Raw genomic sequence first — 16101 nt, 5'->3', positions numbered from 1 at the left:
TTAATTGATTCGAACTTCAAATATATGATAACATACATTAACATATATACTTTATGGGTTGGGTTCCTCTCGAATACCGATATTAACTTGTATTTTATATGTTAGTGACACATACACTAACATATGTATTTTATCTCGTTCCCAATTAAATAAAAATCTGGGTGTTTTTCACGTCTCCTTCTCATTGTTGTTCACAAATTGTGAGGAGAAAAAAATTAATAAAAACTTTTACATCAGGGTTTAGGATTTGGATATTCTTAGGTTTTGGGTTCACATTTTCTTATAGGGTGTCACTGTTCATTTTTTATTTTAGTGAACCAGTTCATCTATGACGATTGAAATTATAATTGGGCCATTAAAAAATTTGATCTTTCATCATAGATTTTGTCTTTTCTCACTAGAATAATGTTAAATTTATGAATAGATATAGACTTGTACACATGACACGTCCCTCGTATATCTTTGTGGACACATTTATTTATATTCTAAAACATAGTGATGTCGTTTGTTTATATTGTAACAAGCAATATACGACTTTATTTAAAATTTGTTGTGAAAATATTTGAACTTTGATTAGACAAATATATTTTTATGGTTTTTGATAATATTATTTAAGATTAAATTTAATTAGAAATAAAATATTAATATATTGTCAATATCTTATTAATTATTTCTATATGGTTTTGTCTTCACATAAATCTTTCTCTCAGTTAAATTAAAGAAAAGCAAACATTGGCATTTGCAGAAATTGTAGAATACTATATTCTCTTTGGCAAGCTATAGAAAAGTCACTAGGATAATTTGGGTATTGAGTACAATGAACCAAATGGGAAAAGAAGAATATTGAAGAATAATAACTATAGAATTTCTATTAGTATGTCTGGTTGAGGTACATTGCATTGTTATATATATAGCTTAAACTAGTATATTCCTAGTTTATGCAATATGCCAGAAACCACACCCAAGAGAAAATGATTTCTGCAAAAATGATATAAGAGAGTTTCATTCCTTTCTGAGTGCCAAACATTGATAAACACATATCAAACATTGAATAACTAATAAGTTTGTAATTGTTGCTAACAAATGTCGCTCCCAAACTCCTATTTAAATGACCTAAACATATTCTATTCTATATAAATGTCTATATAAATGATATTCTTTTGACGTTGAATCAAATTCCTTTCTAAACGGGTACCGCGCATCGTCCGATCCTGCCCTGTCAGGTTTTATTCTTTCGGGATAATCCCGTTCTTCCTTCGAGCTTGGCTTTGAATCAATCAATTTCATCATTGAATGTGGTCCGCCTACTAAGTAAAGTCTAAGATCCTTTACGGCATCAACATGAAAGATTACCGATCCCGGACTCCTATTTCTTCCACTGCTACAAAGACTTCTATTGCAACAACGACAGCGGATCCATCGCTTGCTCTAAGTGCTTCTTGCTCAGACTTGACTGACACTGATTGAGCTAACTTCACTATCTTAGTTACTACATTCTCATACTTCCTTGAGACTTAACTTTTCGCTTACAAAGAAGACGATAAGACGAAGACGATTCGGTATAAAAGCTTAGCTTCAACTTCAAAGCTTCCGGGCTTGCCCCTTTAGTTTAGTTAGATTGAAGGCTTCCTTCCCTAGAAGAGGGTTGAATATGTACTCGACATTCTAAATATTGAAAAAATATAGGATTAAATTGATAATTATTTATTAGAGGACGGGATTAACAATTAAAAATAAGATAAATGATGAAAATAATATTTTAACAATATATTAAACATATGTGGGCCTACATGATTAAAAGACCACAATGCATATGATGTGGGCTTCATGGTGTAGCAATGGAATGAATAAACTTTAGTTGTAACTAGATAGGTCCCTATAGTGTGGGAACCAAGTAACAAAGGCATAATTTGATTTTGACCAAAAAATTATTTCATTTTATGCTGAGAATGATGTTTCATAAGGCACCAATTCAGACTTCAAATAAAATTCTTAGATCCTACACTTTTCCCTTAACTTTCGTTCTTTGTAACTAAGTTATTATTAATAGTTAACCAAATATAGGAGAAAAAAGAGAAGGGGCTAAGATATGATACAGATAACATAATCAGCCACCATCTACCACCACCACTTTTAGGTCTAACCTTATGAACCAGAATAATCTGAAGTCTATGTCATAAACTATATCTCAAACCAATGACAATGAAAGAAAATGTTGGGTTTATTCAAGTGTGAAGTTCCACATTGGATATGCGAGAGAAGTGAAAGAGTTTATAAGAAAGAAAGGCCCATATAACAAATGCCTTAAGGTTTTGGTTCAAGACGCGGTGTCTCACTTAGTCCAATAAGTGGTATCAGAGCCGGTGGTTCGGCTGTGACATGGTGGACTCAAGGGGATTGAATATGCCTTAAGGTTTTGTTCAAGACGTGGTGTCTCACTTGTGGAACTCCCCGGTAGTTGGAGACTCCCAGTAGCAGTCTGGTCCAACAGAAATATTTTGGGACATCATATCTTTAACCCTAACCCTACCACCATCCTTGAAGTTGGTATTTGGGCTCTACTCAAAGTCTAGCCAGTAAGCTAAATGACTATTTATGGCAAAACATTGATTTAATTCAAGCCTCTGACCCGATCTAAATGGGCCAAAATCTTAACATTGCAGTTCATAATTGAAAAGAGAAAAAAAAAAGTTAAGGAAATTACTTCAAAAAGCCTAACACTTTTCTCCCCAAAAGCTATCTTGTCAATTAAAAAACTCAAACTTCACCATAATGTCTAAACATCAAAATCTGTGTGACATTCCATTTGGAAAAAACTTTTTGTCACTAAATAAGTGTCGTGTTGCTATAGCTAAAGGTAATATGTGTAGTAGTGGTAGCTAATTTCATAATAAAGAAATAAATATATGTTTCTCTCTTTATTTTTAATGATAAAGTATAATTTTATTGTAACCAAATGGGTAGATAAGTCAGATGAGATCATATGTCTTCATTATGTTTCATTTGGTGTATCAAGACAATGAGAAAACTATATTCATTTGAAAAGAAAAATTATAAAAAAGAGAAGTTAATATTCTAATGTTGTTTTATGAAGTTTGATTGGTTCGGAGCATGATGACAAAAATATTATGAGACAGATGATCCTTATCCTAGATAAATCATTGAAATTTTTATTTTTATTTGTTTTCTGAAATATTTACATATCCATTAATCGAGAGGATAATAATAAAAATGTTAGTGGAGAACCTGGCAAAGATAATGACATTTTGGTTAGTACATTTTTGGTTGCATGTATCTCTGAGGCTCTAAGCTGTGGCAAAATCTGAACTACAGAATCGATATATTAATGATGAGTTTTGGTCATCCCCACTTTTACACTAATATATTTTGGTCCCAATTCTTCTCCATGTGTGTGGCTGATTTATAATTTATTAAGGGGCACCACATAGAGTGCATGTCATTTTCTCACTTCAATCATTCTACTATTAACTAACACGTTTCATTGAACATCACATCTACATGCAAATAAATTTTTCATATATTATAAAAGATATATTTGATATGCTTTCAAAGTGTTCTATTTTTTAAGCAAGTTCTCAAATTTTGAGTTTGTGGATAAAAAGAAGTGTGAATGTTGTAAAAAACCCTCAAATTTGAGTTTTATGAATAAAAATAGCAACTAATAAAATTGAGAAAAAACATGCACAACACTTTCACTTACTTAAGATATAAAGGAAGGTAAATGTGTAATGTATTAATCTCCTAAGTGAAGAAACTCATTCCATCATTTAACTACATAACCTTCATCTCATAAAACAAACAATCGAGTTATCCTCAACCAATAAATTTTAGTCTTCCAATAATTTTTGTAGTTTGACTTAAATTAGTGAAAACATGAGTAGTATGTCATGTTTTATCCAAATTGTGTCTTGTATCAATAACGTTAAAATAAAAACAGAAAAAAATAATGATTGTTTAATTTTTATAATTGACGTAACATGTTATTATTGGTGTGGAATAAAATTTAGGATATAACAAAATATATGTTATGTCTAATACATGAAGTGTTCCGTGAATCATGGAAATTGGAATGGAAGTATAAGGAATACACTACCCTAAGCATATATATGTAGCAATATTCAATTTTAATAAGCTCAAATAGTATATAATATGCTTTCTCGAATTAACATGTGAGAAAATTCATCCCCTCTTACCACGCCGCCTTAATTCAACCAAAGTCTCCGCTAGTCAAACTTATCATAATTTATTCCGTCTCCATTTCTTCCTAATATTCTCACCCTTTCTCTATATCATTCCAAGTATATCTTCGATTTCAAACTTTATATATTATGTATATATTTTTTATTTTTATTGGTAAAAATTATAAAATCAGTATATTTTTCGTGACCAATAAGAAACAAGAGTAGATGAATGGTATTAGGACATAAGATATGCCTCCGTCATTATAGAGTAAGGATTATCTCTATTAATGAAGAGACAAGTTCAACACAATAACGTACAAAATATAAATGTAACGATACCATCATTTTATTTACCATAAAATCACATTTGTATCATTGACTCTTCGTTAATAGAGAGGATAGTTATTCATCCTTATATCCATTCCTATATATAGATACTTGGTTATCCATAACTTCATCACCACATTCAACCACAACAAAAAGTGTTACACCCCTTACCACAAAAACACACAAAAAAAATGGTGGTAGCAGAGTTCACAAGTAGTGGTTGGAGAAGAATGAAGTTGTTCAGTCACCAAGTTCTAACAGGTCGTTACTTCATGGTATTTGCCTCTCTTCTAATCATGTCTGTTGCTGGAGCAACTTACATGTTTGGTCTATACTCCAATGATGTCAAAACATCTTTAGGCTATGACCAATCTACCCTTAACTTACTAAGCTTCTTCAAGGATCTTGGTGGCAATGTTGGTGTCTTATCAGGGCTAATAAATGAATTTACACCACCTTGGGTTGTGCTCATTATTGGTGCAATCATGAACTTCTTTGGGTACTTTATGATATATCTTTCAGTTACTAGCAAAATTCCAAAACCAGAACTTTGGCAAATGTGTGTTTATATTTGTATTGGTGCAAATTCACAATCTTTTGCTAACACTGGTGCTTTGGTTACATGTGTTAAGAATTTCCCTAGTAGCCGTGGAAATATCTTAGGCCTTCTAAAGGGTTATGTTGGGTTAAGTGGTGCTATAATTACACAACTTTACCATGCATTTTATGGTGATCATGACTCAAAAGCACTTATTTTGTTAATAGCTTGGCTTCCTGCTGCAATTTCCTTTGTTTTTCTTCCAACTATTAGAATTTTGAGTCTCAACAAAACACAACAAACAAAAGAGGTTAAAGTTTTCTATAACCTTCTTTATATTTCACTTGGCCTAGCAGGGTTTCTAATGGTATTGATCATTATACAAAACAAGTTGAGTTTTTCAAGGTTAGTGTATATTGCTGATGGCATGGTTGTTATTTTCTTACTTCTTCTACCACTTGGTGTTGTATTTAGAGAAGAATTCATCATATGGAAGACCAAATTTCAAGGTTTGTCTAACTCTAATCAATCATTGAAAGTGGTCACTGAAGTTCCAACTAATGATATAACATTACCACAGCCAGAACAAAAAACAGTGCCAGAAAGTTCCAAACCAACCAAAACTTCTTGTTTTAGCAACATGTTCAAACCACCAAATAGGGGTGAGGACTATACAATTTTGCAAGCACTTTTCAGCATTGACATGCTTATTCTGTTCACAGCAACAACATTTGGTGTTGGTGGAACCTTAACTGCAATAGACAACTTAGGACAAATAGGAACCTCATTAGGGTACCCTAGTAAAAGCACAACAACCTTTGTGTCCTTAGTGAGCATATGGAACTACCTAGGAAGAGTAGTTTCTGGATTTGCATCAGAAATTCTCTTAACAAAATACAAATTTCCACGCCCTTTAATGCTCACTCTAGTCATGCTCCTATCTTGTGTAGGTCACATTCTTATAGCAATGGGTATCTCAAACTCTCTTTACTTTGCTTCAGTGATCATTGGTTTTTGTTTTGGTGCACAATGGCCCTTAATGTTTGCAATCATATCTGAAATATTTGGCCTCAAATATTACTCAACTTTGTACAATTTTGGAGCAGTTGCAAGCCCTTTTGGATCTTACATATTGAATGTTAGAGTAACAGGTTATTTGTATGATAAAGAAGCATTCAAACAATTAGAGGCTAAAGGACTTACAAGACATGAAGGAAAGGATCTAAGTTGTTTAGGTGTACAATGTTATAGGATGTCTTTTATTATAATAACTGTGTCAACCTTAATTGGATGTTTTGTTTCATTCATTTTGGTGCTAAGGACTAGGAAATTTTATAAAGGGGATATGTATAGGAAATTCAGAATGGAATTAGAGGCTGCAGAGAATCATAACAAAAATGGTGTTATTCCATTTCAAATAGATGGAAATGCAACCTTAAGCTGCAATGAGCTCATTCAACAAACCACTACAAAGTGAAGTTTATTTTTAAGCTTTTGCTGAATTAGTGCCTTGTAAGATTATTGATATACAATTACTTCAAAATAATTTATATAGTTAGTTAAACTTGAATCATCATATGCATTGTAATTGTAATAGGAAATGTTTTTCTTTTTATCTCGAATCACAAGTATTATTTACATTGATACCCGAGTCAAATATGATTAGTGTGTATGATAGAACTTTTTTTTGAAGTGCTTATATCTAAATTTTTAAATAATTTTTTTCTTTTATTTCATAAATAAAATTTAGCTACCAAATAGCTTAATTGGAGTGTCTTTTAAGGTGGGTTATGTGTTTTCTTCAAGAAAAAAATAAATTGCACAATTCATAATGAATAAAACATGTATATAAAATATCAAATAGAGAAATTAAATGATTCAAAATTGTAATAACCAAATGCAATAAATATTATTATAAAAGAAAGAGAACATTTTCATTCCAATTTAAAAGAAAAATGGTATAATGATACAACTAACATGGTCATAACCATGTACAAATAATTAAAAGAAGAACACCATGATCATCATCAACCATTCAAATAAAATTTTCCAACACAAAACACAAAGAAATTGAAACTCCACAATACACAAAATAAAAAAGAGAAATGATTTGTTCAATACACAACCAAATTTCACTTTTTCCCTCCCTCTAGTAATTAGTAGTTGGGATTTGTTCATGACTATGGTTAATAAAAAGAACCTCATATAAAAACCCAGCAAGCCCACCACCAATAAGAGGCCCAACCCAATAGATCCAATGGTTGGTCCAGGCCCAACTCACAACAGCAGGCCCAAATGCCACTGCTGGGTTCATTGATGCTCCAGTGAAAGCTCCACCAACTAAAATGTTAGCACCAACTATGAAACCAATAGCGATTGGAGCTATAATTCCTAAATTACCCTTCTTTGGGTCAACGGCTGTAGCGTAAACCGTGTACACCAAACCAAAAGTAATCACTATTTCGAGGACTAAAGCGTTTCCTACACCAACTCCTGCTGAAAGACCGAATGCTGGAACACCCTGCGATGCACCATAACAAAAACTCTCTTTAACCTTAATGTTTTCACTAATAAATAAGGAGAGAAATATTTATAAAGATTTATACACAATCAATGTATCATCTACAATTTATTTGCTTTATTTTTATTTAAAAGTCAATGATGATTAAAATCAATGATGAATGATGTAGTGATAGTATAAAAAACATTACACTGTCGATGTATATATCATTTTCTCATTATTAATACATATATTTTTTCTCATAAATAAACAAGAATGATAATCAAATTTTGTAAAGAAAATACCTTAGACTTTAAAGTTTATATTACCTTGTGTTACATAACAAAACTAAGAATAGGAATACTTAAAATTTTCTATTTATTCTATTTTGAATGTTGGAATATTGTCTAAACTCATAAACTGAAACATTTTCTAGGCTCAATGTGAGGAAAAAGCGAGACCCTTAATATATAACAGTTCACCATAATAATATTAGTGTTTATATATTTTCAACAATTTAGTCAATCAGTATCTCACAGAAACTACAAAATCTATAAACTAAGTAACTAATATAGGTAATATATCAAACAAGTAACTGTAAAGGAAAAGTTTGAGCCCTACGAAAAATGCATTCTATGTTAAACAAGCATATGATCCAACACATCGATTTTCCGATCGAACCAGCCGATACAATTTTATAGATAATCAAAGAGTGATATTTAAATAAGGGTCTTACGAGTCCAGTGACAAAGGTAAGGAGCAAAGATGCAACAATGGATCCAAGAAGCTGAGCAATAACATACACAACACCACGTAGGAACGTAATGTTACCACCAACAAACGCACCAAAAGTAACAGCAGGGTTGACATGGCCACCAGAAATGTTAGCACCAACGGATACAGCAACAAAGAGAGCAAAAGCATGAGCAATTGATGCAGCTATGAGTCCAGAAGGTGTAGCAGGACCATCATTTGTAAGCTTATTGTATGCAATACTTGAACCTGAACCAGCAAATACGAATATGAATGTTGATATAAACTCAGCTAAACCAGCTTTCAATGTTTCTGGGTGTGTTGCTTCTTCGGGTCTTCCTAGTGCTATGTTTCTTATCGCCATTTTCAATTATCTTTATGCTTTCTTTCTATCTTGTTCTACACTGTTATATATAGTTAATTATATGGAGAAAATCTAGGTTTTCTTTTCATTCAACTATTACCCGTTCACTCGGTATGGTCCGATCATGATCGGTTCGAATATAGTCGAGTCTAACGTCAGGTTTGAATTAAAAAATTAGACATTGTCAATATATAATTAAGGCAGGTAGAGACCAAACATGACCCGTCGCGACTCGTTTCATGGTCATTCAATCATCATGTTTGTATGTGTATCAAGTAATGATACCATTTTGGTGAAAATATCATTGATCCTCTATTTTCATCTTATATACATGATTAATAATATATATACATATATCATTTTAGGGAGTTATTCAAGTGAGAACAATTCTCGTATAAAAATTGTGAAAACAATAGATCTGGACCTTACAAACAATCATGGATGGTTAGGATTAGAATTTAGTTATTGATCACATGATAGTCATGTATATGTATCAAGTAATCTTAATCATTCAATCAACATCTAGTGGTCCATACTAAGTGTTCTCATTTCTCATAATAGCGCATTGTTTTACGTGAGTAGTTTCCTATCATTTTATATGTGACAATAAATAATATTGAGAAATTTTTATCTAAAATGAGTATGCATTATATTTAATCGAGTCTAGGGTCGAGTTCAGATTTAAAAGCTAACCTAATCGATATTTAGGGTCTGATTAATTTCAAGACTCGAACCAAATCCAAGTTCAAAAAATGATTCGACAAATATTTAAGATCGAGTAAGGAATAAATCTTAACTTGTCTCAACCTTAACATACTCACCCCTAATATATATACTACTTGTTTCCCATTGTATATGTAAGGAATCTTGTTTTACAAAACCAGAAAATAAATTATGCATATTTGGATATAGTGTGAAGTTGTCAACAACCTTCTATTACTCAATGACACTTGCATAAACTAAATTAATAAAGAAATAAACATTTTGAATTTGAAAGTTTCTTATATAACTGATTATTATTTACTATTTACTTACTTTATATAAACGTGTTTTATGATAGTTTAATCAAACGCATTTACAATATATTAAAAATAATATTTTAGGAAAAACTTCTGAACAAATGGGTTTTAGATTATGTTTTCTCTTAAGGTAAACTAATGATTATATCTATTCTTGAGATCCCCGTTTCAATCAAATTAAGAGATGATTAATTCCTTAGAGAATGTTTTCTTACATCAAAATATATCGAAATACTAAATAATATCAAATACAAACACAAGTTTGGAGACATATCGTTTTATCTTGATTAGAGTTTTCAAGTGTAAGTTTATTGAAATGTAATTGCATTAGATGCTTCTTAAAAAAATTGTCAGGAATTATTTAGTGTGGAAAATAGTTGTGGTTGGTACATAAAAAAATATAGATACCAAAATGATGTTTGTTTCATTTAAAGGTTGTAATCATTTTCTTTACATAAAAAAAGTTGTATTTTCATAACACGAGTGTGTTATTTATTTGATAGACAAAGTCGGCAATTTGATCAATGATATATCCTCTTATTTAATCTTACTATAACGTTCCTTACACAAAAAGAAAATGACATATATCACTTATAAATTAATTATTAATAAACAAAATATAATTTTTAACAAAATGTATATTATCTTCCATTTGGAGTAGTGAGTAGTGACAATCCATTTGCCAGTCTGGCTCTCTTGTTAGTTCTTAAAAACGTGCATGCACAATGAAGTAGTAGTTGGGAATTATGCTAAAAAACACAACAACTTATATCACTTAGTTTTGATTATCTATAGTTCTATTATTCTAATGGTCTAAATCATCATGATTAGAATATGATTGATTAATTAATTAATTGGTTAAGAATAAGATAAATGCTATGACAAAGTCTTAGACAACTAGTGACCCGTGGGATGAACTGTATTTTATTTATTATTAAATGTTGCACCTAACTCTCTCTTTTAATCTCAAATTTTGTATTAAAAGTTTACCTTTATGTAATTGCTAATATGAGAGTACATGCTTTAGTGGATAGGGTTTGATTCTATAACCCATTTGAATCTCTAGTTGATAGTAATTTTTGATAATAAATGAGTTTTCACTTTAAAAGAATTATACTTAATTGTAATCCTCGTCTTCAATTATAAAATAAATTGTTAAAAGAATATAAAGTTTCACATATATTATCCTAATATATGGATTACTTGACAATATAAAAGAATTACAGTACAGTAATAATACATCAAAATTAAAGTCAATATTTAGTTACACCACCACCAAATCACTCTATAATATAATTTTAGTGGTTGAAACAAGAAAGTATAAAGAATTAGTGGAATCCAAACCCAGATAGAGATTATCATATTCAATCAAAATTATGCCAACGAAGTTTTGTAAGTACATGAATATTCGTTGCTAATGATTAATGAATCTGCTAGACATGTTCAAGCAATTTGTAGTTTATAAAACCTCGAGTTTGGCGTTTTAATTTATTAGTCATAAATCGGTCATTATTAGTTTGATTCTCATAAATAATGGTTATAATTTTTTAAAACATTTGTTCTATGTATGTATTTATTTACTATCTTAATTATCATTGATATCTGACATAAAATAATACACATGAATTAGTGTATAATTTACTTGATTCAACATACTTATACTTTTAATGAATGTTGATTCGAATGATACATACTTGATTCCTCTTAAATAAGGTTTCGAGTTCGAGTCTTATGGATGAAAACATACATATACTACCGACTAATAATGTTTTAAAAAAGAGAAAAGGAAATAAAGAAAAAACATGACAAGGACTTATATGGAGCTGGGTAGGAGTGTAGATAAGAAGATGATAGCATCATCAAAATAAGACATAGTGGGAATACATCACTCTCTTTGTTTATGTGAATATGCACCACCTAACCATTCCTTTCACTTGGTCAACCTTTCAAGTTAAACCATAAATATGGAATATGTTTTTTATATGTGAGTTTGAGTGATGTTTTCATTTCATAAATTTTAATGAGTTAAAATTATAAATAGACATAACTTTTCTTATTTGTAAGCAAGGGATTTATAAATTTCAATATACATTTTAAATGGATTAGTTTTAGAGATTAAAAAACTATTGACTTATAGTCGATAAAGGTAGAAGAAACTGAATTAAAGGTCTAAAAATAATCGTATTATTTGGATCACCGAGATGCTTTGAAGAGATTAACTATTAATTTCTACATGATCCACACAATATCAAATATAAGACATAAATATAAGAATAACTTTAGTTGTGAGTAAATTCTTCATTGTCTCATATATTATTTTATAAATAAAAATATCATTTTTTTTACTACATTTGTCACCATAATTCAAGTGCACTTTATATTTATTACAATTTATCATTTGTCTACCTATTCTTTCTCATCCATTTAAACCCCATTGGACAAAAAGAATACAACAAAAGTTTAATCGTTTATGCCCAATATAAAAATCTTACTTTTGTTTAAAAAAAAGTTGTTTCTATTTATAAGACAATATCCAATTAATCGAAATAAGGAATGAGACTATCTTTAAGACATATAATCTATGTCTGAAAGGTGAGACCATACTATTATTAAGAGTTATAATAAATTCTTTATATAAATCCTAATTAAAACTAAATATAAAACTAACCCAAATAATAAAATATATCCCCATATGGATAATCAAATCGATTATCTATTACAAACTTATAACTATTTTATGTGGCCCAATAAAGCACGAGGCTCTGTTGCTACATGTTTTCAAGATATTATTCAGATTTGTGGGGCCTCTCCTATCTCAACTTCTATCATTTAATTGTCACATTGTGTAGTGTGAAACACGTGGGTTAACTATATTTGTGTTTAACTGCTATTAGATTTAGTTCATTTATTACATGTGTTTATCAGTTACATCAATTCCACCGAAATGGTTAATGATTTTGGGTATATGTGCACTTCAAAGTTCAAACACACAAACATGTTTGAACAATCTGGTTTCAAATTTCAATTCGTGGGTTCAGTATTGGAGCCAAGCATATGAGTAACGCAATATGGTATAAACATTCATTTAAATTTATATCAAACTTTCATAAAAAATTTCTTACAGTCATACATTTTCACAATTATGTTATATCCAACTTCACATAATTTTGTATATATCTATATTTTAATCATCGTTTCCTTTAATTGGTACAATTTTGTTTTCACTTGTGTACATCAATCCAAGCCCAATACGATAGTCCATTGGACTAATTCAGACTAAGATGTGGGCTACTTCTCTTAACCAAATTTTGATTGTATAGTTATCATTTTTTAGTTACTACTACCAATGGTAGCTCCTCACTATATGAATAAGACTAATTCATTTCGAGTGTGTGATTGTCCCTCCTGACAATTATCACTCTAAAAATTCGAACTCTTGATCTTTTGATTATCATAAAAATTTAGCGAGATCTCATATCACTAAACCATCACTTTATTGACATTTTATAGTTATCATTTGAAAGAGTAATGTTATGTACTAATTTGTTTATCTATCTATCTTTGGTGTGGATTTGATCTTCTTTTTACTTCATTTTTTTTAATAATTTTATTACTATAGGCGCAAAAGTGACAAAACGAAGTAAGAAGAATGGACCAAAAGTGAATGTTGGGTGGAGTTGGCATAAAGTCATTATCTTACATGTGTTCATTGACTATAATATTTATGTACTGCTAGTATAAAAATTTATATATAATCATTATAATATTTATCGTTTATTTGTACTATTTTTTTTGAATAATTACTATTAATTAAAAATGAATGGTAAATGATATACAATGAATAAAAAATTTGTAGTTTGAGTGATTGTGTCATATTAGAATCCAAGTTTGAGGTAATTAAGAAAGATGGAATGCACGCTTTAACTTCTAATGCTTCTAGAAGAAAGCAATACAACATAGGGGGTTGTCATTTTCAGATATCGTTGTAAAGAAATAAAGTCATTGAAGAAAATGGATAAAAATTACTCCATAGGATCATAATATATATGTATATATATTATTCAAGATTTTGCATTATTGTTAAGAAATATATTTAATAGAGACTTTACTACACCTTAAACTATATTGTACTATCATCTTAATTATTATTGCCTTCTCATTTTGTTTAGTAGACATATATACTAAGTGAAAATGTTAAAATGAAAAGAAATAATATACTCAATTTTCAAAAGTAAAAAATAAAGCTAAAGAAAATTCTCCTCGTAAAAGGATAAATATGGATAGAGTGCAAAAATATTGACTCCTACTTCAATCCTACAAACTCTATCTTTGCATTGATATATAATTATAAAATCATCATTGGTTCAAACTGAGATTGAAAATATTCTTGTGGGGGCATGTTCTTTTAGAAACTTTAGTTTCCTTTACATATAACTGAGTCCAGTATCACTACACTTTCATCTTTCAAACAAAGCTATCAGAAATCAAGATATAGAATCTCTTCTCAAAGCATAATTAAAATCTTGTGGTCTAAAGCTATATAAAAGAATTAATGGTTTATACATTTCAGATATATTGTTTAAAATTTATGTTGTCATGAAGTTTAATTAAATATGTATTAGTTTCTACAATTTTCTCATCAATTGACCAGAAAAATGGCTTTGTGTCTTGTCTAAGTTTAAGCAACATTACCATACAATGATTCATTGTATGATATATTTTCTAAGATACCATGTAGAGAGTAAGTGAAGTAGTTGCCATTCTTGGAGTCATAAGATGGTCCGTTGATTAAGGTGAAGAGTTTAAGGAATGAATCGAAGGAGATTGTGAGTTCGAGTTTTATCCATATCATATTACAAAAAAGAGCTATAAGTTTCGAACTTCGCACACAACAAATATTAACATACTAACATTTACTGATTAAAAAACGAGTAATGCCCATTCTTATTTTCTTTGATCATAATCAATTAAATTCACAAGAATTGAGTGAAGTTTTAATGTTGAGATTGAGTGTAGTGAAGAAGAGAAGATGCTTTGCTTTGAACCACTAATTGCATCAACAAACCTAAACCTGATGCTGGCAATATGGGTCATTACGTGCCCCTCACAAACCTCCTTCTATCACAATTCTTTACGTTAAGAATCTCTATTCCCCTTATCTTGGTATACTCTATAGTTTATTATACCTTATATCATTCAACCACATTCAATGTCACAACCGTAGCACCGTCCTAATGTACTTCATACTTCATTACCTTATTCTTTACTTTGCTTCATTAATATGTTTCCCTTCTTTAGAAAATCATTCTTCTGGAATTTGTGTATAACATATTGATCTTCTATGTTAATTTATTAAAAAATGATTACAAAAATATAATTGAATGTTCCATATTTTCTTATATTTGAAAGGTTTATAGTATTTCAACTTTAACATATATTATTAAGATATAAAATATTAAACTAGTATGGAATTTAAGGAATGTAATTATGAACTTCTAAGTTCTATTTTATCACTTTTGTAAAAAAAAGTGATTTAATAAAAAATTGAAATCTCTCTCACATACGATCATAACTTACAACAAAAGGTTAATGCCTTTTATATATGATAAAGGTCGAGCTCCCAATATCATGCCTAAGGAACTTTTCTTGATGATATATGAAATTTATGTTAATATTCAAAGTTAACTACTAGTGATTTTGGATTACGTATGATCTTAATATACAAATAATAATATCAATGTTTTATATATATATATATTATGCATGTACCCCACATGATTATTGGTTATACTAAAACTACTGACACTGAGGTATTGATAAAATATGAGAGTTAGGGTCAACTTCACATGAACTCCTTCATTAGCAAGTACTATACATAAATATAATACCAATATATCCATTTATAATCAATTATGTCATAGTTGCTAGCTAGCTAGAATTATAATTAATGGTATACAATCTATCATCACAATTGGCAAGGATTGTGTTCAACCCATAAACTTGTTACACTTTGGAATTTGAAGTGTTTGGTTAATAATTAAAGTGGGGGTTACAATATTAGTTAAATTAAGCTGTAATAAGCTATAACTACTAGAAGCAAATTAATAAAAAAGCTAAAAATTAAGAATGGACAGAAACTGTAGCAAGAAAAGCAAATAAAAAGAGATAAAAAAAGGGGTTGCAAAAAATTATGTGTGGTGTTCCAAGCTTGCAAACCAATCCTCAATAAAGGAATCGTTGAGAAAAAGTAATGAGTTTGCTTCAAAGCCAACCGAATCTCACTCTTTTCATAGCTTCTTCATACTTAACATTGCATCTTTCTCTTTCTACCCTCTACACTACATACCTGTAATAATAATAATGTACACAATTATTTTCTATATATAACTTCCAAGGTT

At 29.9% G+C, this 16101-nt stretch overlaps 2 protein-coding genes across 2 annotated transcripts; one reads left to right on the top strand and one right to left on the bottom strand.

The window, feature by feature from the left end:
• Positions 4685–6572, top strand: LOC109348362. The gene has a single exon (XM_019588761.1). The coding sequence runs from the start codon at positions 4721–4723 to the stop codon at positions 6542–6544; it is 1824 nt and encodes a 607-aa protein (XP_019444306.1). The 5' UTR covers positions 4685–4720; the 3' UTR covers positions 6545–6572.
• Positions 7136–8721, bottom strand: LOC109348361 (probable aquaporin TIP-type). The gene is made up of 2 exons (XM_019588760.1): positions 8304–8721; positions 7136–7588 (listed from the first exon to the last, which is right to left on the bottom strand). Exons 1-2 carry the CDS (start codon positions 8682–8684, stop codon positions 7217–7219), a joined length of 753 nt encoding a protein of 250 aa, XP_019444305.1. The 5' UTR covers positions 8685–8721; the 3' UTR covers positions 7136–7216.

Source organism: Lupinus angustifolius, chromosome LG05 (assembly GCF_001865875.1).
Source record: "Lupinus angustifolius cultivar Tanjil chromosome LG05, LupAngTanjil_v1.0, whole genome shotgun sequence".
Classification (NCBI taxonomy): Eukaryota; Viridiplantae; Streptophyta; class Magnoliopsida; order Fabales; family Fabaceae; genus Lupinus; species Lupinus angustifolius.
The sequence above is the reverse complement of the archived record's forward strand: the minus strand, read 5'-3'. Positions and strand labels throughout refer to the sequence as shown.